At 51.3% G+C, this 27,735-nt stretch overlaps 1 protein-coding gene across 3 annotated transcripts; it reads left to right on the top strand.

The window, feature by feature from the left end:
• Positions 1-55: 55 nt before the first annotated feature.
• Positions 56-27,735, top strand: CRHR1 (corticotropin releasing hormone receptor 1). Of its 3 annotated transcripts, XM_072028828.1 has the most exons (13): positions 56-444; positions 8,624-8,708; positions 17,091-17,210; positions 18,697-18,782; positions 19,889-19,995; positions 20,254-20,374; positions 20,731-20,884; positions 21,104-21,164; positions 22,035-22,107; positions 23,171-23,256; positions 25,022-25,157; positions 25,342-25,383; positions 27,173-27,735. In XM_072028828.1, the coding sequence occupies exons 1-13, from the start codon at positions 148-150 to the stop codon at positions 27,311-27,313; spliced, it is 1,509 nt and encodes a 502-aa protein (XP_071884929.1). In that variant the 5' UTR covers positions 56-147; the 3' UTR covers positions 27,314-27,735. The 3 variants fall into 3 exon arrangements, with proteins under 3 accessions (XP_071884929.1, XP_021130379.3, XP_021130378.3); XM_021274704.4 differs by lacking the exons at positions 56-444; positions 8,624-8,708; positions 17,091-17,210; positions 18,697-18,782 and adding an exon at positions 19,535-19,670; XM_021274703.4 differs by lacking the exons at positions 56-444; positions 8,624-8,708; positions 17,091-17,210; positions 18,697-18,782 and adding an exon at positions 19,623-19,751.

Genomic DNA, 27,735 nt, shown 5'->3' with positions numbered 1-27,735 from the left:
GCGGGACCTTTCCGCTGCCGAAGATGCTGAGGGAGAGGAGAAAGGGAAAGAAAGAAAAAAAAAAATAGTTGGAAGGCGCCAGGGAGGTGGAGGAAGGAAAAGGGGAGGAGGAAGAGGAGGAGGTGGGAAGGGGGGAGTGGGAGGCTGATGGGGAGGGATGCAGCCCATCGGCAGGCGAGCTGCAGGGTGGGCAGCCGGAGGGGCGGCTTCCAGGGAGGTTATAAAGGCAGGAGAGGGTCTCTGAGCGAAGCGGGGGGAGTGAAGGCACCTACTCCGTGCGGCCCCGGTACGAAGCCCCGAGGATTTTGTAGCCCCGACGGCAGAAGGAGCCCAGCAGAAGCGGGGAGTGCTGCCGGCCATGCCCCGGGGAGCTGGGCGCAGAGAGAGTTAAGGATGGTGCCCAGCCTGCGTCCTGCCCTCCTCCTCCTCCTCTTCCTCCTACAGGTAAGGTGCTCGCCAGCCCTCTGCTCCCCCGGGGACCCTCCTGCCTCCCTCCCCTCGGCACCCTGCCCCGCTCGGTGTCTCCGCGACGACTTTTCCCTTTCTTTCCAGGAAGGGAAAAGTCAAAGGAGACACAAAGAGCCCCCGGGAAGGCTCCTCCACCTGAGCATGGGGTCTTGGCAAGAGCTCACAGTGCCCAAAAACTACCGGGGAGGGGGCTAGAGCCAGGGACTCACCACCAGGTCCCCTCGAGAGCAGCCCGGCTCTCCCAGCAGCTCCCCACCTCACGCCTCCCAGTGAAACCAGCTGCCACCAGTAGCCCTTAGCTGCCCCCTCCCAGCAGCCTACTCTGGGGGGTGTGATGGATGGGGACAGCACAAATGCAAAGCTGAATTATTCCCCCGCCTTTGACTGATTTCCTAAAGAAACCTCTCCTTTTTCTTCCCCCACCCGCAAAGCTCAAGACTTTCCTCTCTGAATTGCTCACGGTGGAACTGGAGCCACTGCTAATTTTGCAGCTCTGCACAAAATGCAAATGCTTTGTCAGAAGCAATATTTTTTCTCCCTGAGGGCTCATCAAGAAAGCAAATGCTCCCAGCCCAAAGCATGTTCAGATCCCAGACCCCAGGGAATGAGGCGAGGAAAATGTTTCCTGAGCATTATTGTAACAGACCTAGGTGGGCAGTTAAACAAAATGACCAAGTTTTTGATTAAATCTCTGTGTTGAGAGTGTTAAAAAATAAATAAATTTGCCTGGCTCTCTGCAAAATGCTGTCTCAGTGGCCCAGTTGTGACTGCAGAATTAAAAGGACGGAAAACACAGAGGGTCAGCCCGCACCGTTAGCACCTTTGTGGTTCGTACATGCAGGCTGGTTTCTTACCACCCAAATTTAGCTACACCTTTGGATAAAAAGTTCTCACCTGGGTGAGAAGAGCTGATGAGCACCCAGTGACTGCCCTGCCAAGTTGGTGCTGCCTTTTAAAGCTTCTTTGACTTTTAAATGCACAGCCCCATCCTGTTTTATAAGAGCTTTGTTTTTTTGTTTTGTTTTGTTTCTGGGGGGGGAGGGAGGGTTGTATTCACTAGCTCAGGTTTTGCTCGGCTCCAATGTAAGCAATGAAGGTGAGATAGAGCAGGAGCTCTTTCCCCCACCCAGGTGCCCCTTGGCTGGTACGTAGGGACACCGTGGGCAAAGCCACCACCCTGCTGCAATAGGGTTGGGATCCAGGATAAGGACAGCCAAGAGAGAATGACAGTTCCCTGTAGCTACCGTGGGAGCAAAAAGTAGTCAGAAAAACAGTGCAAAGGTACTGAGACACAGCTCCCATGCTCTGCTAGACCCCGCCAGGTTTGGGGGTTTCCTTAGCTGCTTCCACCTGTTCCCCAAGGGTGGTCTTCCTGTGAGGACTGGGGCTGAGTCCTCAAAACCCTTCAAGAGTTTGAGATAGAAACTATCCAGCGCTGGGGCTGGGGCCAGAAAGAGGGTCACAAAAAGCAGCCCAGGCAAAGAGGAGTTTTCCCTAGCCAGCGCTGAGCAGAGCACCCAAGCTGCAAAACACTCCTTCACAACACACCCATCTATTTTGTCTTAAAAATATGTACAGTGAGTATTTAGATCCTTTTTTAGCATTATCCTACACTCTCAAAGAATGTAATGCCCTGGCTCCATGATTTTCCCAGTGGTGTGGGGACTGTCCCCAGAGTCTGGCAGCGCAGCCCAAGCTGTGGGCAAGGCCAAGCCTCTCTTGGAGACAGCATTAGCTAAAAGAAACAGGAAAACTTCAGCCTCAAGCAAGCCCATCCCTGCAGCCTGCAAGCACAGAGACCTGCAGCAGCTTGGCTCCAACAGAGCCAAGGGACAAGTCTCTCCTGCTTGGGCAGGCTTTGCATCCTGCAGATCCCTGGGCTGGCACAGCTAAGGTGTTCGCTGTGCATCAGCTCTAGTCCAGCATTGGTTTGGCCACCTTGCCATGCAGAGCAGACATCCCTTGAGAGGGTCAGACAGACAGACAAGGAGGCAAGCAGCTAACTCTGGGTTATTGCTCTCTGGCATCCTGCACATCACTTAAACAAACTAAACACGTGGTTGAAAAGAACAAGTTCGCATGCAGTGATGTCAGGAACTGATGACATTTTGAGGGCTGATAATACTGTAGAAATGTCTTACAGAGCCAAGGTCTGACAGTGGGGGATGGTTTCCCTTCTTCCTTGATCCACTCCAGCAGCAATAAGCCCCAAAACCAGCTCCCCACCCCTTTGCTGCTGTGTAGGACACACACAGACACTGGGGATCTTCTCCAGTCCTTGCATTCCTTAAAAGCTGGAGTAGATGAAGTGTGTATGAGCTCACCCCCGTGATTTCACATCTTCAATGAAAAAGTGAATGGAAATGGCACAGCTTGTTCCCAGAATAGCTGCTCTCTCGCCATAGGAAGAATATATAGAAATGCAATGAGAATAGCCTGCACAGAAGGCTCGATCCTGCCCTGAAATACAGCCCTGCTCTCCAGAAATCCCACACAGAGCTGGCTCAGAAGTTAGTTGGGAGCGACCAGCTCAAGCTGAGGTCCGAGGCTGCAGCACTTGGAGAGGTTACATCTGTGTTTTTAACAGTTGGGGTTGGAGAAGGATATCCAGACCCAAAGCCAAGCACAAATCTTTAGTGGAAGTCCCCAAGTAAACAACCCAAACTGCCTTTCTCCAGTGCTTGAGAGTTGTTGCTCAGGAGCGGTTGGCTCTTTCCGAAGATGGGAGAACGTGCCCAGAGGCCCATCTGTTGTATTTTTTTTTTTTCCTCAACTGTATTTTTCCTAGCAATACCCTGGTTTGTCAATGAGTCACCCACGGAGAAGAAATTGCCTCCATTCAGACAGCAGTGGGCAAAGGGTGTTGGCCTTTTGCAGACAACAGCCCCCATTCCACCCTGAAATCCTGCACAGCTCAGCCTGAAAATGCAATGACAAATGCAGCTGATGCTTTGCTGTGCTCAGGGTTTCCCCAGAGGTGAACGCAGATAAACTGAAGGAAAATTATAAGTGAATTGAATGGCAGATGTTCAGCCCAGGGCATGACCCTCAAAAGATGATGGGTGAGGGAGAGTCATGGGGCAGGTGAGATCTGGGTTGCGGGAGGCAGCTGGGGACAACAAATCACCCCCCGAAGTGAAAATATCTGAATGCACAAAGGTCCCATAATTAAAGTCTGCAGAGGACCCATAATTAAATCCTGCAGAAGAATTTAATACAAATGCCTCAGAAAAGCAGTCCTGTGGATGTGCCCATCACTCCACGTCTTCTCTAGCAGCCTTTGCTCTGGCCAACCCAGAAGCCATAGGAGCTGCTTTGATTTACAGCGTCTCCTTCCCCAACTTGCTTGTGTCTTTAGCTTCCAGCACCCAGATTACATTATTCTTTTTTCGCCTGTCCCCAAAAATCTGTGTCCCTTTTGATAGATAAATGAAGTCAGAATTATTTATGTGCAGCGAGAGACTGGAGTGTAATCCAGGAAAACCTTTAATTGCCCATAAATCAGGTTTTACAGGCACTCATTTAGCCTTGATTGATATTCTTTTGTTAGGTTCCACATCCAGCATGCTCAGAGAGAGACTCCAAACAGAATAAATGTTCACACCAAAGCCTCTGTCAGAGGCTGGCCCTCTAACATGGCTAAATTCATATGTTCCCAGATTTTAATGCCAGATGGAAGCATTATCGCAGTCTGCTCCCTGTCTCCTCCCCCCCCCCCCAACCCTGGGTAGCATTAGCTATAGTACATCCCTCCAGGTTCTTGCTTTGAGCCTTGATCTGCTGCTTTGCCTTGATGCTCGCAGGGCTCTCGTTGTGGATTTGCACAAAAGCAAGAGAAGGAACAGCAGTTCAAAAAGCAGGAGCTCGAAGAAACCTTAAATCGGGGTATGGCAAAGCAGGTGACTGTCAAGGCATGGGGTCATACAGGGGGTTTTCATGGGCCAGGAGCTCCCTGGGGTTATCATTTGTGGCTTAGGACTATTCCAAGGGATGAAAGCCCTTAAGGTGAGGTGGTAAGAAGTTGAAGTCAAGTAGCTGAGGACAAAGGTGTGAAAACAAGAGACAGGGCAGGCTGGAGGCACCGTGGCCTCCTCCACTTGCTGTCTAAGGGCAGCTCTTTGGGTGAAGCTTTGCAAAGGCCACCTCCAGCCTGCAGCTGTGGTGTCAGCGAGTTGGGTTGCCCTGTGTCCTCCCTGCACACCTGCTGGTGTTGCTCTGCAATCCGAGCTTGGCATCCAGCTCCTGCCATGCTCACTGCATTCAGCACCCCCAGTCTGGTGCCTTTTCCTGCAGGCTCATGTCCAAGAGCAGGATCGGTCCTCAAGGCAGGTCCAGGACAGAGACTGCTCAGCCCTTCCCCAGCCTGTATGTCCTGACTGTCCCAGGAGGGACTTTCTTCCACGCTTACTTTTGGGCAAGTGTGGAATGGTGTTACAGGGTGCCAGCAAGCGCGGCTGGGCTGGAGGGATGGACCAAGAGGTGTGAAAGGTCCCTGCAGAAAGGACACAGCAGGGTGGCTGGTGTTGCACCCATGTTGTGGAGAGAAACCATGGGCATGTGTCCTTTGGTGAAGGAGCCAGCAGGGCAGAGCTTCTGGAAACCAGGTATTAAGTGCCTCTGACCAGGAGCAGAGGCCATAAAAAGTGTCTCCAAAGATAGATCCTTCTAGCTCAGGTCCTGTCCCTGAGTGGTACACACAGGAGGACGTGAAACCCCTTCCAGATGCCTTCATCCTGAGGGATTTCCTGCAGTGACTGAACCACTGGGGCTGCTTTCTGCTGCTCACAAACTCCCCCCCCACCCCCCCCAACTGGGGGGGTCTCGGATGCTGTCACCATCCATCAGTCCCACTGACCGCTCCGATTCTGAGCAAAGCCACTTGCTCGTGTCTTGCTAATCACTCTGCTCTCCAATTACAGCCCTGTTGGCCACGGAAAACCCAAGCCCCATCTTGGCTTGCTAATTAGGCCACGAGCCATCTCTCTCGCTGCTTGGAGCTGTCAGCCCTTCCTGCCATGCAGATCCGATCTTGTTTGAGGCAATGAGATCTCAAGGGGGGGAGGACAAGCCTGTCTCAGTAATATGGGATGGGGGGGTGCCGTTTGACTCAGATGTTAATTCATTAATTAATATCTGTGGATTGCTTTGGAGAGAGAAAACACTGCAGGGGAACATTAATTCCTAATTGTTGTTAATTGAATTTTGCTGCTAGGTCAGTGGCAGGTCAGAGAGACGGATGCTCTGTGCACACACATGTGCGTGTGTGTGCGTGCGAGTTTGCTGCTCACACCCAGATCAGCAGCGAGATCCTGAGCATCCTTGTGCTGATGAGCTGGAATACCTACCAAAAAAAAAAAAATCAAGCAGCTCAGGGCATGGCTGGTGGGATGGGATGGGGACATCCCACCCTATGTGGTGCAGCAAAGCCTGAGCAAGATGCCCTGTGTGCCTCTGTTTCCCTTCTGGCCCAAGCTTGATGTGCTGGGGGTGGGATACTGACCACAGCTGGTGCTTGCTGTGGACAGCACACAGCAAATGCTGGAGCAGCAGCATGTTGCGGTGTCCCAGTCATGCTCTGCAAGCTCCAGGCTTAATCAAGTATCCTCAGCATCTGCTGAGATGCCTCCACATGTGAAATGGATATGTTAGCAGAGCCTGGGAGGGAGCTGGGTGGCTGCTGAGACAACAGCGGTGGAGCCATGGGTGGCTCCAGATGGAGGAGAAGCTGCTGCCAGCACGGGGCCACGCAGTTCCTGGCAGAGCATCATCCTTGTGGGAGAATGCCCTGGCTGAGCAGGACCTCTGTGCAAAGTGGTTGCTTCTGCAAAAGCAGACTGCTTGTTTTAGCCTGCACAGCTGAACGCTCAGCTGAAGCTCTCTGGGATTTTGGCAGCCTGGGAGAGGTCGCAGAGGTTTTCCTCACTGCAGAGCATGGTTTTCAGCAGCGTGTGTCAAAACAGGACAGAGAGGGCAGAGGGAAAGAGACGCTGGGGCATGCACGGCTCCATCTCAGCCAGGCTGGGACCTGCTGGGTGCCATGTGGCAGCTTACAGCAGGGATGCTTTGGCAGGCAGAGCTGTGCAAGGACAGAGCTTTGACCTATTCCTTCTGCAAAGCCTGCGGAGGGGTTAAAGTAACCTGCGGGGGACAAAACACACAAGAGAGCTTGGCCATCAGGCTAAGGGGCAGAATGCTTTTGGTTCATGCAAATCCACCTGGAGTCACTACCTTATCCCCTCCAGCTTCACAGCTGACATGAGCAGGTAAAAAGGCTCTGGTGTGAGCTTTGGCCACATTGCCATGAGACAACATACAGAGTTTGGTTTAAAAACAAAAACTGATTGTTTCATTTTATTTGGGGGATTTTTTGATTTTATTTTTTTTTTATTTTGCAGCTTTAGCTCACTTACAAAGCCTGCCCAGACCCTGCACTCCCTCTCTCCATCCTCACCCCCTCCAGCAGTAGCTCAGTCCACGTTGAAGCCCGGTGCCAAGACCTCTCCCTGTGTCTGCAAGGAGAACAGGCACTGCCAGGCTGGAGCAGGCTGTGATTAGCACAAAAAAGTCCAATTAACACTTGCAGGCCTGTTCAGGTAGGCAAACCATCCCAGCCCCTTTGGGGAAGAAACCTTTAACTGCAGCTGCCTGTGCAAAGAGCCACCAGATCCAGCTTGCACCGAGCAGAGGGGATCTGGCCCCATGGCACCCTGGTTTTGTCACCTCTGGAATTCGAGCACTCTCATCTCTGGGCTTAGCTTCATCCCCACAGATCCCAGAGCATCACTGAATGTGCTCAGATCCCCTTACAGTGCTTGGGGCAGGGATCTGCTGCCGGATCCCCTCTGCCATCTGGAGCAGTCATAACAAGGAAGCTATTCTCAGCTCCGCTTGTGTGTCTGCCTGACATCTCTCTTGCTGTCAAAACCAGCTTCCTAAGGCAGTAAATAGTTGTTTGGAAAAAGAGCAAGTGGGTGCTGAAGCTTGTCTCCCCGTCTGAATAAATTCCACTAATGCTTTGGTAGGGTGCAGGAGATCTCTGGGTGTGCCAGCAAGAGGAGCCGGTGTTTGTATGGCTAAAGGGTATGGGGAGGACTGTGTCCTTCATGTGCAGGGTGGTTTTGTAGGTAAAAGGCACTCAGGAAGGGAGATCAGGCACGGAGAAAGAAGGCTCTGGGTTCAGCCTCGTCCACTGTTGGTGTCCATCCCCTGAGCAGAGGGATCAGCCCGGGTCACCCCTCTCAGGTGAAGCAGGAAGCAGGCAGCAGTGCCTTGCCCTTGCAATCCCTTTCCTCAACTTTAATTTCCCCAAGCTCCTGCAAAAGCCAAAGAAGCAGCAACCTGCAGTCCATGTGGCCATCTCCATGTCATCCACCATGTCTGCCACCACATCCAGCCTCTGCTGGCAGAGTCTCTAGGGCGTTCCTGCCACACAGGACCAAAGGGCTCATTGCAATTGGTACTGGAAACCATCATTCAGGAGCAGCTTTTTCAAAACAGCTCCCCAGGCAGAGGGAGTAAATGGTTTTCACTTCCAGAGGAGCTGCAGAGCTGCTCGGGAGCAGTTCTGGAGAAGCTCTTGCTGATGGGATAGTTTCTGGTCAATGCTTGCCAATACAGCAGGAATGGCAGTGCTTGTAGACAAGCCTTTCTCCTAAAAGAAAACTTCATCCAGACCTGATTGACTGGATCAGGTCTCCTTAAGGATGCATATTAGCATCTTCCCACTGACAGCTTACAAGGCTGTGATTTTAATAAGGTATTGCAAATCTGAGCGCAGTGTCAGGCTCATCATGTTTCCCCTGCCTGCTCTCAGGATGCAAAGATGCTAAAACTAAAAATGTTGGTTAAAATGCTAAATAGCTCTGAGGCCTAGTGGGGGCTGTGCAGGGCTGCAGCATGAGTCGCTGGGGAGGATGTTTGGGGCAGAAGATGAATAATGGGTGGGAAACACAGCAGAGAACATTAGTCCCCCAGCCCCAGGCTGGGAAACCAGTCCCACAGACTGGTGCACATCCACCGTGCAGATTTTGGGGTGACATCCATCAAGACATAGGCAAGCTCAGATCTGACCAACTTGCTGCCACATCCAAGAAGGCACGGGGGAGCTGCATATTGTGTGTATAACCCTGCTACCATCTGATTTCTCCCCACGCAGGCATTTCTCCTCTGGGACAGCCCAGTGGCAGCCTCCATCCAAGAGCAGTACTGCGAGAGCCTGCCACCCGCCACCAACCACACAGGTGAGTGTCCTGTGTCCCCAGCCTGCCCTTGCCTTGCTCAGAGCACCTGGGGCAGAGGTAGTGGGAGGAGGGGGTGAGGGGGGTGTCTCTGGGCTGATCCAGCTCCTTTTCAGGGGGTGGGGATGTGCTGAGGCTGCATTGCAGCCCCGTGGTGAATGCTGCATCAGCACCTTTCCAGGGTGTCAGTTGAGGCAGGTGGAAGATGCAGAGCTCAGGAGAGCTAAAAATAGAGAGAGTAAATGTGCGTGGGGCTGAGCTGGGGGGGGAGGTAGGCAAAGAGACACCTGCCCTGTGCCTGCTCCAATGCTGCCCCTTCTCTGCATATCCAAGGACACCAGGAGCCAAAGTGGTCCTTGGTACCAACTGGGGACCTTTGTCGCCTGTGTCCACACCCCACTACGTTACTGACAGATTTAGGGAGAGGAGCAGTGGCTGAGGGAGAGGAGAGGAGCTCCCAGGGACCAGGAGAGAAGCCCTCCCTGGCTCAGGGTTGCTACAGAGTTCATTTTCCCACAGTTGAAAGAAGACAAAGCGTGCACTGAGCAATTGCCCTGCTTGCCCCAGTCCCTGCTCAGCAGAGCATCCCTTGCTGTTAGGGTGACAAAAGTCTGATGGGTGGCTCCCTGCCACACCGCTCCCATTAGCAGCAGATTAAAAAGTGTTTTGTGGGGTTTTTTTAAGCAATTCCAGCTTAACATCAGCTGATTCTGTGCCTGGCCCATTGGCAGAGCCCAAGGCATGGTGCTGGGGAGAATCCCCAGCCTGAGACATGGAGGTAGAAAGCTGAGGGTAAAGAAAGGCTGGAGGTGGAAATGGAAAAGCCTTCGTGTCTCTGTCCTGGGTGCTGTGCAGGTGGGAAGCCCGGTCATAACTCAGGGACTTTGCTCCCTGAAGGTTTCATTACTCTGCTCAGCAAGGAGTGTGTCCTTGGCCACATTAAGCTGTGATAAATTTTGCATTTTTCTTCTGGTTACTCTCCCCCCTGGTGCAACCTGTGTCTGACTCTGATCCACAGCATCATGGGGTGCAGCAGCCAAGCACCTCCAAATCTTCCCATGATGCAGGATCTGGCCCATGGCACAAGCTAGGGTGGCAGCACCCCCAGAGCCTCCTCATGCCCATCTCACGGCCCTCATCATCTGCTGCTGTCACCTCCTGAGCCTGGGGCAGAGAGCAGGGAGTGGGGAGCATTTTCAAGCAGCGCGTGCTGCTTTTTGCAAGCACTGGGTTTTGTTCAGTTGGGATTTGCCAGTGCAAAGCCGTGCAGGAGTGAGTGCGCCTCAGCCCCCGTCACTCTGGGATGGAGAACACAACAAGCCAGGCTGCAGATTTGCAAAATCTCCACTATCTGACCTGTCATGCCTGGGTAACTCGATCGATTTGGGATGGGAATGGTGCACGCGAGAGTTGCTCCCAGCTCGGGGAGGGGGCTTTGAGCAGGAGCTGACACTAATTGGCTTACGTCTGTTGTTTGGTAAGTGGAGCTCAGCGTCAGCCCTCATCCTTGGGGCCCATTTAAAGCCCTGCCTGATTTAGGCAGCAATTCTGAGGGGGAGATATTTACAAAACTGGCAACTTTGTTTCGAGGCTATTTAACATGGAGACTTGTTAGGATGATGCTAATGAGAATTGCAGCAAGGCCGCGAGACTTAATTTGTTAATGTCTGCGTAACCCTCAGGAAATGGCACGTGCTAACAACACGAGCCCACGGATCCTCAGGCACGTGGAGCAGTGGGGCATCAGCTGGATGCAGAGAGGGGCCACGCCACAGAGTTGCTCCTCCAAAAAAAAAAAAAAAAGCCCAGCCTGGTCTCTCCCCCCTTCTCCCATTGCCAGTCCCTTCATTACTTAATTTCACACTTTTTAATGAGGATGCACAGCTGTGCAGTGCTATTGCTGGGTGCTGGCACTCTCCAAAGCATGCGCATCGAGCTGAAAAGGTCTCTGCTCCCAGCGGGGTGGTGCAGAGAGGTCCGGGTGATGCTCACCAGCTTCATGTCCATCATCCTCTAAGCATCCTGTCCACAGCGCCTGGTGGTGTCCCTTGGCATTCAGCCTCATCCAGAGCCCTGCACAGATGTGGTGGCTCAAGCTGACTGAAAATACCTCTTGCTGGGCCTGAATCTGGCTGGTTGGCATCTGTGCATGTAGTTTAGCTGCTCCATCACTGAGGCTGCTTTTCTGTTTACTCCTCCAGGCAGAAATTATATCAGGCTGGACCTGAGATCAACAAGGTGTATTAGAAAAAACAAGTCAGCTCACACCTCCAGATGTCTGGAAGCCAAAAAATTCCCAGGTTAGGCTTAATTAATCAAAAGAAATAATGAGGATCAACATCCCTTGTCCAGGGTGGGAAGGTGCTGATCCCAAGGGCTTCATGCCTCCAGATCACTGCAAACAGCACGCTGTCTTCCTGATAATTTTGGCTCCCCAGGGCCCGTGCACAGCTGCTTCTCCCTTTGCCCTGCCACAAAATGGCTCGCAGAGGGACGAGGTCGTTTCACCCATGGGGATGAAGCATCCCGCTGTGGTCACAGGACAGTTTCCCACCAGGGTCTTTTCCGGGGAAAGGAATTAAGAACCCGAGCAGATGGGAAAGCCTCTTCCTAATTAATAGATAAGGCTTTTCCAAAGCAGCCCAGCAGAAAGCACTCGAGCAAAGCGAGTGCTCCCAGGGTTATTTTGCTTTTCATAACATTCAAGCTTGGATCAGCCCAAGGAGCTGGCACCCAATTGCTAATAGCTCTGGCTGCTCCCGGCTGCATGATTTACCACTTTAAGCCGTTAAATTGTTATCACAATAAATTGTTATCACAATAAATTGTTATCCTCAATCTCATGTGTGTGCCCAGGAGTGAGCATGGAGCACAGCTGATTTCTTCCCAGGAAAGAAGTGCTTTGGGCCAGTGCATGTTCAACTAAAGCAAAGGAAAATGACACCAAAGGCAGAAATGAATAAAAATGTTTGTTTGTTTTTTAAATGAGCCTTTTTCAAGGGCAGAAGGAAGCATTTAAATAAAGCAAATTGAGCTGGTCCAGATGCAGCAAAAACTGGTGGCTGAGAGGCATGGGAGAGCAGCAAGCAATGCGAGCATTTCCTTCACATGTGCTTTTCTGGACAGGTCTGGAGACACATTTTGCAGCAGGTGACATTTTGACCAGGAGCCTTCCCACCCGCTCCAGCCCCACACCACTGACACCACGACAGCCGTCCCTGCCCGAGCCGCGGCTCTTTCATTCACTCTCTGACTCCTCCGGGGAAGAGACTGGAATTTAAATTCATAAAGGTCAAATTAACAACATCACTGCCTCTCTTCCCTTCAGCCTCGTTGGCATCTCTCCCACTGATGCAGAAATACTAATAAAAGGGCTAAAGAGGCAGCAGGGAGTCCTGGCAGGGGCTTAGCACCAAGGGATTGCAGTGATAGGCTTGGGAGCTGAAAATTTTGAACTCACCTATATGAAAAAAATCAGGGTGTTTAAAGTGTATGCTGGTATTGATAAAGCCATTCTGCTCCATCGTCTGGGAAACAGGGATGTCAATAGAAACTTGCTTTTATTCATAGGTTTTGTTGTAGTGGAAGAGGGAAGACAGTGATGATTTGAGGTTTTCTGGTAGGAAGCAGCATGCTGGCACGTCTCAGCGGCAGCTACACCAGTTAAACTGCACTTTGGACTGAATGCAGTAAAATCCTTGCCAGCTGCTCCATTCCATTTTAGCCAAATCAGAGGGGAAACCTCTATCAGCAAGGGATTGCAATCCTTTGCTCACCCACCAGCAAAGCCCAGGCGAGACCAGGGAATAAACCACTGGCTGCTGCCCTTGGCTATGACACAACCCCGATCACACCATGGGGCGGATCAAAACAAGATCTGCCCCAAACCAACCCACTACACTACATATTCTGTACAAATATACGACCCCAATCTACCACATTATATACACAATACATATATATGATTCACATAAGCTTGATGTGGGTCAGTCTCAGCTGACAGCATCGCACAGATGCATCCCATCGATGGCAGAAGCTAGGCATGGTCCCTCCTGTTTATCCTTCTCCAGAACAGCAGCAAAGACCTCAGGGGGCAGCCAACAATGGTGAATAGCAACAAGCTGAAAATTCATTACAAAGACACTTTGCTATCATAATGCTTAATTAGCCTGTGTAATTATTTTTCTTTGAGGATCATGAAACTTGAATGCTTGGGAAGATTGCTGGAGATTTTTCTAAGGTCTGGGCTCTTACAGAAATAAATAGTCAGAATACGACTAAAGCAGTGCTGGATGTAGGGTGTGAGCAACAATTGGGGTATTTTGAGACAACCACAGTGTTCCCAGACATGCTGGGTATCCATCCTCAACTCAGAGGGAAAGCAAATAGCTCCAGAACCCCAATTTCAGCCCCATATTGATGTAAATTGCCCCTCGGTGCCTCCAGGTGTTCCTCATAAACATTCAGCACCTACCCCTCCTGAGCACATCAGAGCCTTTAAATAAGAGCATCCCCACCAAAGCCGTTATGTAGGGGTAATAAGATATAGAGTGGCTCCTTCTGCTCTACCAGCATGGTAGAGCTGTCTGGGGGCATACATTTTTTTCACAGTGTGGGTCTGCCCTCCAGGTGCTGCCTGCAGTGAGTGTATTTTGGTTCGACAAGGAGGTTAAGCCCTGATTATTAAATAAAGGCCCTCAGAAGTGATTGCCAAAGCAGAGGATGTCAGCCCGCTTGAGAAGTGGTCACTGAGGCCGTCGGGGTGGGCAGAGATGATTGTGGTTGAGTAAGATCTCCAGACGGGTAGAGATATGAGCTAACACATCTCAGCTCTTACTCAGCCACCTGGGACACCTGAGATGAATAACTGTATCACTCTCAGCACGGAGTGAGTCTATGATTCAGTTTTCTGTTGTGTCTCCTTGCCCCTTTTGCATTGTGCGGAGGCAGAGAGGCTTTTCCTCCAAGCAGCTGTAACTTGCTGGGAATGCAGAAACAAACTGCAATGCTGTGTGGCTGCGAAGCTTTACTGGGGTGTGAGCTGGGGCTGTGTTTATTGACACTGCTGCATCAGCACAACTTTTGCTTTAGCCCTCTTCATGCCATTCTAGTAAGGGTTTGGTGGTGCAATCATGTCCCAGGCCTCCTGGCACCAGCTTGACGGCACTGCAGCCACGCGTCTGGTGGTGCTGGCACAGGACAGGCTTGCTCTGTCCTCTTTAATTTTGTTCCAAATCTTCTGGTGGATCAGATGGGGCCAGGGCACTTTGCCCTGCCAGGCTTTGTATGTCTGTGTGGCTTTAGCCTGGAGCCATCTCAGGAGTTTGAGTTGTGGAGGAAGGCTGGGGAAGGCTCTTTTATAGAAACAGAAGGGAATCTGCTGTAGTTATCCTGATGCAGTTATGTTACAGCTGTCTCAGGGTAAGTCCCTGGACAGGCATTTTTATTTTCAGGAGAAAGGAAATGCTTTGCTTTGTTCCAAAGCTGCAAAAGCCTGAGGGAAATAGGGTGAAAAGGGATTTGGATGACTTCCCCTGTGCCACATTCCCTGTCTCAAAGCAGGACCTGATACAGATGCTGCGTTTCTGTGTAGGAGGGAGCAAAGTCTGGGGGATTTGTGTGCACGTAGGAAAGTCCCTGACCTTTCTTGCTGCAAAGACCAAAACTGTGGCTGCACCGCCAACAGTACTGAGAAACCCGGAGCAGGTGTCTGAAGAACCTGGGAGAATAATCCCTCTGCAAATAGGATGGGCCACGAAGCAGATCTGAAAGCATTTAGCACTGATACATAGCATTTCCATGCTAAACAGAGCTCTAAATACTGGGAGCTGCATGCCTCTGGGGAGCAGCTGGAGCAGACGGTCGTGATGGGCAAAGGGGGCATCACAGCCCTCCCGGCACTCTTCTCTTTCACTGGTTTACTTTAACCCTTCCCCGACAAGAGACTTTCCTCCCTACATGCTGGACAACACAGCATTTCTATGATTCAGAAAGTGGGTGAAACATTATAGCTATATTATTATTTATTATATATAATTATAATACATAAATATAAACTAGATTCAAAACTGTCTGGACGGACCTGCAAATGCCATTTCCAGCAGCACTGGGGCAAAGCCTGCTCTGCATCAGGTGCAGTTCCAGGAGCTTTCCGCAGCCTCACACCACTGCAGCCCCAAGCCCAAATCCCACCTAACCCGTAACCTTGATCTGTGGTACACAGAGGGGATAAGGTCCTGCTGATGCTGATCCACCTTCTGCTGGCTCTGTCCACCCCGCATCCCCACCGTGGTGGGATGTGAGACCCATCTGCTGTCTTTGTCACCTGGCAGGTGGTTGCAGTGCTCTGATGGGAGTGCCAAGCAGTATTAAATCAAATGCTTTGGAGAAATATAGAGGTATTACATCCAATCTTGAGCAGAACTATAACAGCACAATGCCTTTTTGCCTCATCACATCATTTCCACGAACTTATGGTTTTGGTTATTAATGGTATTGCAGTGGTTTTGCTTTACTAATTGGAAGAGTGCTGCTGCCAGCCTCTGGCTCTGCTGACTTTTAATTGCTGAGTCTTGCTGCTTATCCCCCATGAGCAGCCTGCATTTGTGCCCCAGCACAACCTCTGGGAGGCAAGAAGAGAAACTGAGGCATGGGAGACTGGACTAAAATGGGGGCTGTGCTCAGCCCCCTGGAGGTCACAGGGAGACTTTTTGCCATTAGCATTGTGCAAACCCCATTTTCCCATACCAGGTTACTCCAAATGAGTATTTCCTACTGCAGGTATACGGGTGGATTCCCAAGTGGCTAATGGGGGAAGGGGAGGGGGGGGCACTCACACTTTAACTTTGTCCTTAGTAGAAGCAATCACCAGTTCTTTGTCTGAATGAGTATTATAAAATTTTAAGCAGGGACTTCATTTCCTATGACCCCCCTATTTCTCTGTCAAGTTTAGGTCAGACACCTAAGGAGCTCAACAGTTGCTAATAGATGCAGATGAGCACGGACATGCACCCTACATGCGTGATTAAATGCACCTTTTTTCCCAAGAAATACTGGCTTAGAACAGTTAACTTAAAGGTTGCTACAGCAACCATACACATTAGGAAAGCTAAAAGCAAAGGTCACTGTTAAAATTAATTTCTCCCTACAAGCTATGGAAGGCAGAAGATAATGTTCTGCACACTCGGATGTTTCCCCAGCTCACACACTGGGAAGTGTCTTTCTCTTGTAAAGAGATCTGAACCAAACCTTCCTTTTCTTCACACTGAGAATTTGCTCTAAGAGTGTCCCAAGAAACAACGGTATCAATTTTTCAGATAAGCGATGAAAAAAACACTACACTTCCCCACCCCAAGAACTTTCATCATGCTAATAAAGTAACGCTTTGCTTTTCTGTTCTGCTGTTTTTTTACGCAGCTCTACCCGTAAGATGTCTTGGGAAAGGCTTCCAAATAGCGACCTGCTCTGTGTCAAGTCCTAGTGGAGAGGAAACGCTTTGTTCTCACACCCATGAGCTGCAAATTGGGGGGAGTTTGCCTTTGCAAATGGCAATGTCTGGCTCTGTGCTGGCAGCACAAACATCTCCATTACCCAGGAGCGGTTTGCACTGAACTCTGCCCCTTCCTGGGTCTGCTGCCTATCATCCATCTGCTGCCTGCTAGGGATCGCATTGTATTGATATCACAGCCGTTGTGCCTCCTACCTCACTTTGAGATGTAGCTAGGACATATTTAGCTACAGTACATGTTGTTCTAAATATACACAAATTATACATAAAAAAGCCTGCAATCTGGCCTACCTAATGTCTACATTAACACACTTGTGTAGCTGGGAAAAGCACACAAGTCCTGCTTGAAATCTGAAATAGCAGCGGCAGACTTGGAGCTTTCTTCTTGGGAAAGGCAGGAATAGACCAGCAGGGATGGGCAGGAAGGAGATGTTGGAGCCAGGAGATGTGAGAGGCTTGAAGGAGCTCTGAGGAGTGTCCCACCAGCACCAAGATGGAGTTATCACAGGGATAGTAAAAATATGGCTGTAGCAGGGCCAGATGCCTAAGTCATGGCTGAAGAAAGAAGAAAGGCTGGAGGATCAGAGCAGGGGACCTCAGGTGGAAAGCTGGGTCAGAAAAGCAGCCTTGTGCAGAACCAGGCTTAACTTGGGTGCTGAGGCAGAACCTGGGCAATAGATACAGAAAGGATGGATCAGTCAGCCCCTGGGGAGCCTCAGCACAGACAGCATTTGGCGTCTGCCTTGAAGCTTCCCTCAGAGCTGAGCTTGCAGCAACCCATCAGCTCAACTGGGACCAAAACCCCAGTTCCCTGGGCAAACCCTGAACCTTCAATGGCCTGGAGACCTCCACTAACCTTCAACCCTTCTCCCCACCAGGGCCCCAGTGCAACGCCTCCGTAGACCTGATTGGCACGTGCTGGCCCCGGAGCGCAGTGGGACAGCTGGTGGCTCGTCCTTGCCCCGAATATTTCTACGGTGTGCGGTACAACACCACAAGTAAGCTGGGCAGCACCGCTGGGACAGGGTGGGTAAGGGATGGGGGGTAGAGACATGGAGACACAAGTGACAAAATGTCCCTGGGTGCAGAGCTTGTTGAGGTGCTCTGTGGTATGTGTCAGCCAAAAAGGGAAGAATCCTTCATCTCAAATTTCGGAGAGCGAGATTGTACAAGGAGATGCTCCTGGGCATGCACTCATGAAGGGGAAGAGGGCTGACGTCCCCATCTTGGGGACAGAGAATGAAGAGGAAGCCTGCCCTGCTGTTGGAGGTGCAACACAGGTCTACAGCCCCCAGCTGAGCAAGGACACGGGGACCTTGCAACTCATCTCCCAGCACGGGTGACTGAGCTGTCACTGCCAACGACGTGCTGGGAACAGGGGATGAAGTGAAGGCACTTGGAAAGCCCCCAGAGCCATTCCTAGCACACAGATGAGTTTCTGTCCACCCGGATACTACTTCTGGTGAAAGAAACATCTTGCTTCATGCAGAAAACATCACATTTTCTGTCCCACACCCTTTCACCGCTGCAGAAGATCACACGCATACGGCTCCTGCTTGGCAGCACCGTTCATGCAGCTGCAGGAGTCTCCTTGCATTAATCTGCACTTATGCCTGCCTAAGAGCCATCCCTGTCCCATCATATCACCCTGATGAGGCTCGTGGTCTCTCCTTTTAATAGCAGAAGCCCAACACCGCCCTGGTGCTGATGTTAATTGGAGGCTGCTCTGGGGCCGTCAGAGCTGTGCCTTCCCAATTAGCCTTGCCTCCTCTTGCCATCCTTGCTGGGAGGGGAAGAAAGCTCCTAACATGGAGAGGGGAGGGCAAACTTCATGCTGCCTCTGCAGCAGCACTCACTGGACGGTCGGTGATTGCTGGAACAAACGGAGGCGTTGTTTTTGTGCTGCTCCTGCTGCATCTCAGTGGTGGGAGGCATCGGGGTATCCCAGCACTGAGGGACAGTGCTGGTGCAGACCCAAAGCCCTTGAATGGGACTGAAATGTTCCCATTAAGTTGTAATTGCCTCTGATTTCCAGGTTGCGTAGGGAGTAGAAAGAGGCTTTTCCAAAAGCAATTCTGTCCAGGTCTGGAAACACCAGGATGGGCTTTCAGATCTTAATGCACCATATTTTCAGACCACGAGTGATTTGGACGGCTTGGGGAATCATCCCAAGGGACAGATCTTCTTGAAAGCACTTCCCCAGGCCTTGCTCTTTCTGGGAAGAAGGAAAAAAAAAAAAAAAAAAAAAAAAAAGCCTCCTTGTTTCCTATCTGTAAAGCTTTATAGAACAGTGGTAGCACCTGGGGAGTTTGATCCTGTGGTCTCAACTGAGGCAGCATCTGAGCTGGCTTCAAAGGAAAAGACACCACAGGTTTGAAAACAGAGACCCCACATTAGTGATGACAATCAGGTCGCATCTGCATGTTCGGGGTTTGTGCCCGTCTCCAGGTGCTGTTACCCCCCCCTGTGCACCCTCTCTTTCAGACAATGGCTACAGGGAGTGCCTCGCTAACGGGAGCTGGGCCGCACGGGTTAACTACTCCCAGTGCCAGGAGATCCTCAGTGAGGAGGTAGGAGCTTGGTGGTCCCTTATGCTCTGGACAGGAGGGTGAGGGATGGATGTTGGAATTTTGAAGGGCACCAGCACCCAGGTCAGGAATGGCCCAAGGGATTTGTGGAGCTGGGTGTACACCAGCAGCCAAGTATACAAGTTTGCATGCAGCATACGTGACCCTGTTCTTGGTGCACATTTTCGTTCCTTAGGGAAAATTTTACCATTCTTGGTTCCTTTCATGTTAAGCCAAGAGGGTTTGCAGTGTGGGGTGTCCTCGTCCTGGGCTGCTCGGTGCAGATTGGCATGTCCTCCAGCCCCATTACCCTCCTCTGCTTCTCCAGCTCCTTCCCAGTACAAGAACACAGTGCAAACCTCATCCCTCCCTGCTGACAATGTAATAAAGGAGATATTTAGGAAACTGAGAGGGATGAAAAATGGGTACCATGAATTACAAGGCCCTGAGTAGGTCAAGGCACCCCTCAGAGCAGAGGAGAAGAGATACAGGCTGTTCATTTGCAGTTGATAAGCACCTCTGGTATTTGGGATGCTGATATCTCTTGCCAGGAATGGTTTTCTCACTCAGTTAATTGCTAATTCACAGGTTGGATGAGTGCCTAACAGCAGGAGCAATCAATTAATTTAATTATCACTCATGCCTTCCTGTGATCCCTTGCTCCCTTTGCCCACATTCAGCCCAGCCTCTCAGCTGCCCCTAGGGCTAAGGGGAATGAACTGAGACATCAGATGTCATGTTGCCGGAGAGCTCAGATGAATTACAGCAGGATTTCCCCAGATGATGGCTCAGGGATGCCCCAGTGCTGAGCAGGGCTGCTATAGGAGCAGCAATCCTGAGCTGTCCCAGTGTGGGTAGGATGTGAAATGCCTGAGCCCATTGCGTGGCCAGGTTTGTGCATTTCTGGTCCAAATTAGCCCCATCTGACCAACCCTGGTGCCTTCCAGCCTCTTCTCCTCCATCCTGTACCAGGTGGGCTCCAGTGGGCTTCTGAAAGGGGTCCCCACGTCTGCAGAGCAGCTCTGGGAGGTGACATGGTGGAGGAAGGGGGGTTGTGGGGTGCTGGGGTTTCTGCTGACCCCTTCCCTGTCTCCTTTCCCCCTCCCCAGAAGAAAAGCAAGCTGCACTATCACGTCGCTGTCATCATCAACTACCTGGGACACTGCGTCTCCCTTGGGGCCCTCCTTGTGGCCTTCGTCCTCTTCATGCGCCTGCGGTGAGAGACCTGACCTGCTGCCCTGCTCCTGGCAGGGGCATGAGCCCAGAGAGGTCACCCCACAGCCCTTGGGATGGGGACAGACCTGGAACCCCTTTGTTTTGCCATGTCCCCCCCCATGGCTATTTCTCTCTCCTCTGGAGAGATCGTGCCTATCTTCAGTGCCACATATGGCCCTGTTCTCCCCTGCAGCCCAAATGGGGTCAGTCCCCAGACCCTCACCATTATTCTGATGGTGCTTTCTCCCCCTGTCTGCAGGAGCATTCGGTGCCTGAGGAACATCATCCACTGGAACCTGATCACAGCCTTCATCCTACGCAACGCCACGTGGTTCGTGGTGCAGTTCACGATGAACCCAGAGGTGCAACAGAGCAACGTGGTAGGTGCAGCCCAGCCCTGGGGTATGTGGGGAGCTCAAGGATCCCAGAGACAAGGCCAAAAAAAGCATCTTGGGAGATCAGATAGGGTTGCTTGGTGGCTGAAGGACAATGAAAGTCTATGGGAAAGCCAGGTTCAATTGCTGTGCTGAGGTCTGTGTTGCTGTGTGCCTCGGTCTCCCCACTGTAACACACCCATACTCTTGCCTTTTACTGTGGCAGCATGGAAAAAATTGTCATGGTCTGTTTGGGGCATGGCCCCAGTGGGAACAACAATGCTCCATGGGAGGTGACCAGTTTATTGTCTCTGAAGTAGCTCTGCTCTTCACTCTGTGTCACCTCCTAACCCCCTCGGCAGGCGTGGTGTCGCGTGGTCACTGCCGCCTACAATTACTTCCACGTCACCAACTTCTTCTGGATGTTCGGCGAGGGCTGCTACCTGCACACGGCTATTGTGCTCACCTACTCCACCGACAAGCTCCGCAAGTGGATGTTCATCTGCATCGGCTGGTGTAAGTACCAGTGCTTCCCCTTCACCCAGTGGGTGATGCCCACCCCCATCCTCTGCTCCTGCTCCTCTTCCACCTAAATAGCTGTGAAAAGGCTTCCAGGAGCAGGAGGATGGGAGTTGCGTGCCTGTATCAGCTCGCCCTCTGCAAGAAAATCACCGTTATAGCATAGCCTGGTTGTGATATCACACCCCTGAGGCCCATCTGTGTGTTCATCCACAGGTATTCCTTTTCCCATCATCGTCGCCTGGGCCATCGGGAAGCTGTACTACGACGACGAGAAGTGAGCATCACTGCTCCCTGCCTGCCCTCTACCCCAATTCCCTGTCTGTCGGTCATGCCAGGAGCTGTGCACCAAGCGGGCACAGATCCCACCTGCAAGGGCTCATAGGAGGCAGGGTACACGGAAAGGGTGGGAGGAAAAATGATATTCTTCCATTCTTTCTTTTATCCCACCTCTAGGCTCTTTGTGACACGAGCCCTGCCTGCTGCTGCATTTTTTCCTTCAAACTGCAAATGAGATTTTTAAAGGGGCAAAAGGCTAGATTAAGACAGAGCTCCTACAAAGTGTTTGCTAAATGGAGCTGGGATTTAATCTACCAGTAGAGACATAAACTACCACCACCTGAGCCATTTTCACAGAGACTTGTTAATGGAGGACTTAACAGGAACCTGATGAGTTCATCACGGGGATGGTGGAGCTGAAAGGAGCCCGCTCAGATGAGTGGCAGCTCGCCTTGTTTTGCACTGCTGGTTTTGCCCCCTGGCTTCAGCAGCCCTGTTAAACACCGGAGAAGCACCAATTTAAAAGAACCCAACTCTCAGGACACTGATACCTGCATGAGCTCCTGTGGGGTCTGCTGGGGACAGAGCCACCCTAGTCCTGTGTGTGTGTCATGTTGTCCTTCCATGCCCCAAAATAATGAGTTCCCATAAAGACCCCATATGTGGGGGTTCTCGGAGAAGCTATTCTATAGCAGCTACTCACTGCTACAGCAAATTAAGTCTTTGTGCCTTCACCCTATGGACAGCGACCTACAGTCATAATGTAAGGGCAAGAGTAAATCCAGGTTGCTCATGCTGCAGGCTTGTCCCTAACACCTCTTGTCCCTAACACCACATGTCCCCAACACTGCCTGTCCTTGCCTTGCAGGTGCTGGTTTGGGAAGCGAGCAGGAGTTTACACTGATTATATCTACCAAGGTCCCATGATCCTGGTGCTTCTGGTAAGAGCAAAGTGACCTTGTTTGCAAATATTGGGTCCTCCCACCCGAACTGGACCTTGAGCAAATTTGGGCACCTAGCCCAAATAAGAATCCATGTGTGTAGATCCTGATGACTTAGGATAGGCTAGGAGGGTGGTCTGGAGACCTTGCTCTAACAGGGATGCTCCCATCAGCAAAATCCCACAGGCATCAGTGAGTCTCTGCCTGGGCACTGTTTGGGTGCACATTGGTGCTTTGCCAAGCATCAGGAGCTGCCTGGGGACCTCATCCTCATGCCTTGATCTACATCAATTTGCTGCTGGCTGAGCAGCAATGCTTGAACCAGAGGTCATATAACCCCCTCGGGCTTCCCTTTTCCTGGAAGGGACAAAAAGGAGCAGGGCTGGCAGGTCACAAGCAACAGTGCAAGGCACTTGACTAACAGGTCCAGAACCAAGCACAGCTTTTTTTTTTTTTTTTTCCCTCCCTGCCCAATGCTGAGAAAACCTGAGAGGCCATTAATCACCGGCACCAAGCAGCCTCCCCTCCACGTCCCTGAATAATCAAGACTGCTTCTCATTTCCCAGCCCGTCAGGTAGCTGGGCCACCTCTGATCTGTGCCAATTGCGCTCAGCCCCCAGCTCTGCCAGCCCTGCTCTCATTAGTGGATCAGCAGCCAGGAGATCTGCTCCCTGCTGTGATGGCAGCCAGCCTCCCCAAATCTTTTTGTCAGCCTTATCATCTTTGTCCCCACTTTCCTTTTTCTTCCACCCTTCCCTCACCCATCTTCTGGGGTGCCCTTCTGCCCCTGCTCCTCTGAGTAAACTCCTAAATCTTATTGGAAACATGCTTTAAACATGTTAAATGCAGATGTCCTGCCCCTGTGCAAGGAAGGCAGTGCAGGTCATAGTGAGAAGCAGGTCCACGTGTACCATACCAACTGCTGCTTGCTTTTTTAGCTGCCCAGGCTTGGTTCAGGCTCAAGAGATGTTCCCAGTTCCCCTGGCACAGCCCATTTCCTCTGCTGTGGAAATAGAAGAGAACAGGGGGAGCCGACACTAACCAGCTTCCCTCTTCCTTCCAGATCAACTTCATCTTTCTGTTCAACATCGTCCGGATTCTCATGACGAAGCTCCGAGCCTCAACCACATCAGAGACAATCCAGTACAGGTAAGAGCATGGAGGGAGAGAAGGCAACTAGGCAGAAAGAAGAACTAGAAACAGTATTGGCAGGACTGAGGGGGGACAGGAACAGCCCCAGTAGCCATGCAGCAAGGGGATGGGACTATGGAGACATCTAAGAGCACCTCAGATGCTTTCTGAAGACACATGGCCACTGCTTCAGTGGTCATTTGAGAATCCTGGTGGAGGACAGCTGGATCAGCCTTTGGAGGGAGCTGAGCCCTTTTCCAAAAACATCTGCTGGGGGGACCCAATCAGCTTGTTGGGGTCAGGGATGCAAATCCTGGCATGGAAGTGAGAATTGCATTGCCACGAAGCAAAGGGTGATGAAGGAGCAACGAATTGAGGCCACCCCAAAATCTGCTCATGGAGCTGCAGGGAGGCAGCATGCAGCAGGAAGATTTAACCATTCCCTGCCGCAGAACATGTCACAGGCAGCTTGGAGGCACACGGTCAGAGCAGCTCTGGAGCACCTGGAAGAGGAGAAGAAACCTTGGACTTTGACCGTGCTTCACCAGATTGTTTTCTGAGCAGGGATCAGTGAATCTCACTGAGTTCAGAGAAGTAGGTTTGGAGTCGAGGGTGGCTTTTTTCAGCTAAAAATGGAAAAAATTCACATGCTGTCACTAGAAGATGCCAGCTTTCCTTGTCGCAGAGTATTGAGCTCTGGGGTGAACAAAGTTGAAGACTATTGAAATAGGCTGGTTTGCCTCAGGCAGCAATTCTGAGAGAATTTTTTTTCCAGCATTTTCCTGCTTTTGGCAGGGAAGATTTTTCACCCTGGGGCAGAGGAACATCTCCATTTCCCAGAAACATTTTGTGGGACAGGAGAACTTGGACAGCTTGAGTGGGTATAAACTGTGCAGTCCTGCTTAACCCAGAGCCTGGAGGGCTCCTGCTCACGTTATACGATGGCTTTTGCTAAAAGCAGATGGATACTCCACTGCTGTGACTGTTGCCCTGGGAAAGCTATATCAGAGCAGGTTATGTCCTTTATTTTTAATCTCAAATTCCTGTTTCTTTTTTTGTTATGCTCCAGTTTGCCAGCTGAAGCCCCCTCTGTCCTCAGTTATTGCCAGCTCTTCTGTGCCATCTGCCAGTTTGCATCGGTGGCTGGGGCTCTGCTGTAGGTCCCATCCTACCCAGACCCATCAGGGATGACATTTTGTGCATTAAGCTGCTGTTGGAATCTGTCTGTTAACAGAATTTTTAAGAAAGAAAAAAAAAAAAAATGTCAGCTTGGCACTGTTGTCATTCCCTAATCAAAATGAATGAGATACTGAGCCCCTACCCTTCCTGTGCTCTCTTGCATCAGCACAATCACTTTTCACAAACAGCACTTGTAATCTCATCAAGAAAAGATATCAAATTAATTAGCTGAGATAAGTTTTTCATAAACCCGTCTTGATAGGTTTGAATTATCTTACCCTCCTTAATTCCCTTTTAACCGAGCCCTAGATCAGCCAGGCAGTCATGTCACAGCAGCTGAAGGTCGGGTCTCATTTACCCACCTGCTATCCACCACCCGTCCTGGATGGAGAAACCAAAGAAGGTGCCTGCTGCACAAACCAGCCCAATCATTTGGGGGTTACATTGGGAAACAGCCCAACTCTGCTCTCTCCTCCCCTTGCCACTAGTTGGTCCAGACCCAGCCCCACCAGTCCCAGTGATGCTGGTGCTGGGAGCAGGCTGGGGCCAGTCCCCATGCCTAGGGCCATGTGCTGGTGGCTCAGCTCAGTGGTTTCTCCCCCAGAAAAGCTGTCAAAGCCACGCTGGTGCTGCTGCCCTTGCTGGGAATCACCTACATGCTGTTCTTCGTCAACCCGGGGGAGGATGAGATCTCCAGGATTGTCTTTATCTACTTCAACTCCTTCCTGGAGTCCTTCCAGGTAAGGTCCTCAGCTTTGGCCCCCATCCCAGGCCCCCACCAAGGGCTGTGGAGGAGCACAAGGTGTGACTTATGTCTCACCCTGCTCCATCAGAAACACTGACCTCCCCAAACCTCAGGGTTGCTCCAAAGCCACTCAGCCTCGGGGTGGCTCTGCCATGACTCTAACATTTGTCTCCTTCCAGGGTTTCTTCGTCTCCGTCTTCTACTGCTTCCTGAACAGCGAGGTGAGCACTGGGGGCGCTTGGCGTGTTTGTGCCCATCCTTATGAGAGGATGTAGGCTCAGCCTGAGGCTCTGCCCCTGCACAGGCACTTAGGTCCCCAACTGAAGGTGTTTGCAGAGTCAGGCCGGTACCTCCAGCTACAGGCACAAGCACAGGTTGTACCTAGATGGGAAACTGGTTGTTGCCTGGCTCTGTTTTTCATCCTGCCAGTGGGATCTGGCATGAAATGGGAGTTGTTTTTCATGGGAAATTGAATATATGGTTCCAGCTCCTTTTTTTTTTTTTTTTGGTGAGAATAGCCCATGAGTGCCCCATCCAAATCAAACACAGCTGACAGCTTCCAGGGCTTGGCAGTGTGGACAACTGTCCCCAGCCTTTAAAAATTATTCCCCACAGGCTTCACATTCATTGTGGCTGGTTTGGTCACTGGGTTGGGTTTAGTAGGGATGCTCAGCCTCCAAAAATGTGAGAAACTGAGAAATTTTGTTGCATCTTTCACATGCAGCAAGAAAGGCAAGGCTCTTGGGGAGAAGTGTCAGCCCAAATGGACCGTATCTCAGAAAAATATGTTTCCCATTGTTTCCTCCTAATTGGAGGAGGAAAATCCACCCCTGAGAGTAAATGTTCCGGGGGTGCATCCATGCAATTTGATGCATCAGAAGGGTCCAGAGCCCCATCCCTTTGTACACACTCATGACACCTCTCAGGTTCTGATCCAAAACACACCAGCAAGCAAAGGAGGTGAGAGCAAGGGCTGATCCTGGGACTGATCCATTCCTCCTCCTCCTAAATGCTCTCACACCTTTGCTGGCTGTGATACAGCAGCTGAGCAGGAAGGCAACCAGCAAAGCCCCAGGGACTGGCAACATAAAAAGCATTTTAAAGCTCCAGAGATGATGCAGACCCCTCTCTTTTACAAAATTCTTTTCAGGAATAAAAGGCAGCTGGCAGCATCCTGACATAACAGGCTCAGCTGTGCTAAGTAACTCACTAATGCAATACAATAGCAGTATTAATATACAATATACATATATATATACCATAGGAATTGTTGATGTAGGAGGAAAAGGAATTATGCCAGAGCTTGCTGGTGGATCAGGAACACCTCGTGCCATGCAGCTCATGGTCCTTCAATGATCTGCATCCCTCAGTCCCAGCTGGGCTGGCTGGGGATTTTGGTGTTTGTCTCAGCCGCTGTCGATGAAAAGGCATTTCTTCAATATTCATCTGCCATGCAAAGCACTTGGGCAGCTGTCAGCCAAGACTGATGCTGAAGAAATGCCACTAGTGCAGACCAGAGAAGCCATAAACATCCCCAGCTGTCACTCACATCCCTCCTGGCCTGTCACAGAAACCATGAGGATAGCTGGTGCCTTGGAACAGCTTTGGAGCCCAGTTTGATGCTGGACCTGAGTAGTGAGACCAGAAAAGAGGAGGGGGAATGGGATGTCTGGGTGCCAGCAGGACCAGGCTCTGTGCCCTGGGCTCGCCTTTGCCATGGGGGAAAGACCACCCTGCTCTTTCATGGTTTGACAGAGGAAGGGGTTAAACTGCTCTTGGGATCTGATTTCCAACACAGCCTAACTTAAAAGCAGGATTTGCTTCCTGCACCTACCACTTGTTAGGATGAGACATTTCTGTGCCTCAGTTTCCCCACAGGGAAAAATAGCACAACACCCCCAATTTCCACCACTTTTTGCAAGTGGGGGTGCAGATAACCCCTTCACAGTGCCCATAGCTCAGTGCTTGCAGGCCTTTGGTTCCTAAATGTCCCCTCTGTGTCACCTCCAGGTGCGATCGGCAGTGCGGAAGCGGTGGCACCGATGGCAGGACAAGCACTCCATCCGCGCCCGCGTGGCTCGTGCCATGTCCATTCCCACCTCCCCGACCCGTGTCAGCTTCCACAGCATCAAGCAGTCCACAGCCGTCTGATGAGCCGGGAGCCAGCTGCCCAACGTGACGGCATCCCCGTGTCCCCCCCTGCGTGGGTTCCCCGGCACGACGTGGGAGCAGGGTCCTGCCCGCAGAGGGTGCACGAACTCGCTGCAGCTGTGGGAAACCCTACGGAAGCTCCTGTCCTGCTTGCCAGGATGAAGCTGTAGGATGGGACAGCCAAGATGCTGCTTTGTCATCACCACGGCTGCAGTGCAACCTGCCGGGGTGGCAGGAGGAGTCCAGAGGGGTTGCACGGCCGTCCTGCCTGCATCCATCCCAGGCACGATGCTGCCTGTCCCATCTCTGCCTCGTGTTTGTCACTGAGGTGTCAGGACACAGGGACCCCCTAGGGACAGCTGATGGGGTTAACCCCTTGGCTTGGGATGCTGCTCAGGGCAGGCAAAAGCCTCTGGGTCGTT

This window comes from Anas platyrhynchos, chromosome 28 (assembly GCF_047663525.1).
Source record: "Anas platyrhynchos isolate ZD024472 breed Pekin duck chromosome 28, IASCAAS_PekinDuck_T2T, whole genome shotgun sequence".
Classification (NCBI taxonomy): Eukaryota; Metazoa; Chordata; class Aves; order Anseriformes; family Anatidae; genus Anas; species Anas platyrhynchos.
This window is presented reverse-complemented; position numbering and strand designations above follow the sequence as displayed.

What these genes read in the sequence shown, in the direction of transcription:
- CRHR1 (XM_072028828.1), top strand. Translation starts at nt 148, where the DNA reads ATGGGGAGGGATGCAGCCCATCGGCAGGCGAGCTGCAGGGTGGGCAGC. An exon ending in TGTGCGGTACAACACCACAA is followed by an intron (nt 17,211 to 18,696) that starts GTAAGCTGGGCA and finishes CCTCTCTTTCAG; the next exon opens with ACAATGGCTACAGGGAGTGC. An exon ending in TCAGAGACAATCCAGTACAG is followed by an intron (nt 23,257 to 25,021) that starts GTAAGAGCATGG and finishes TTTCTCCCCCAG; the next exon opens with AAAAGCTGTCAAAGCCACGC.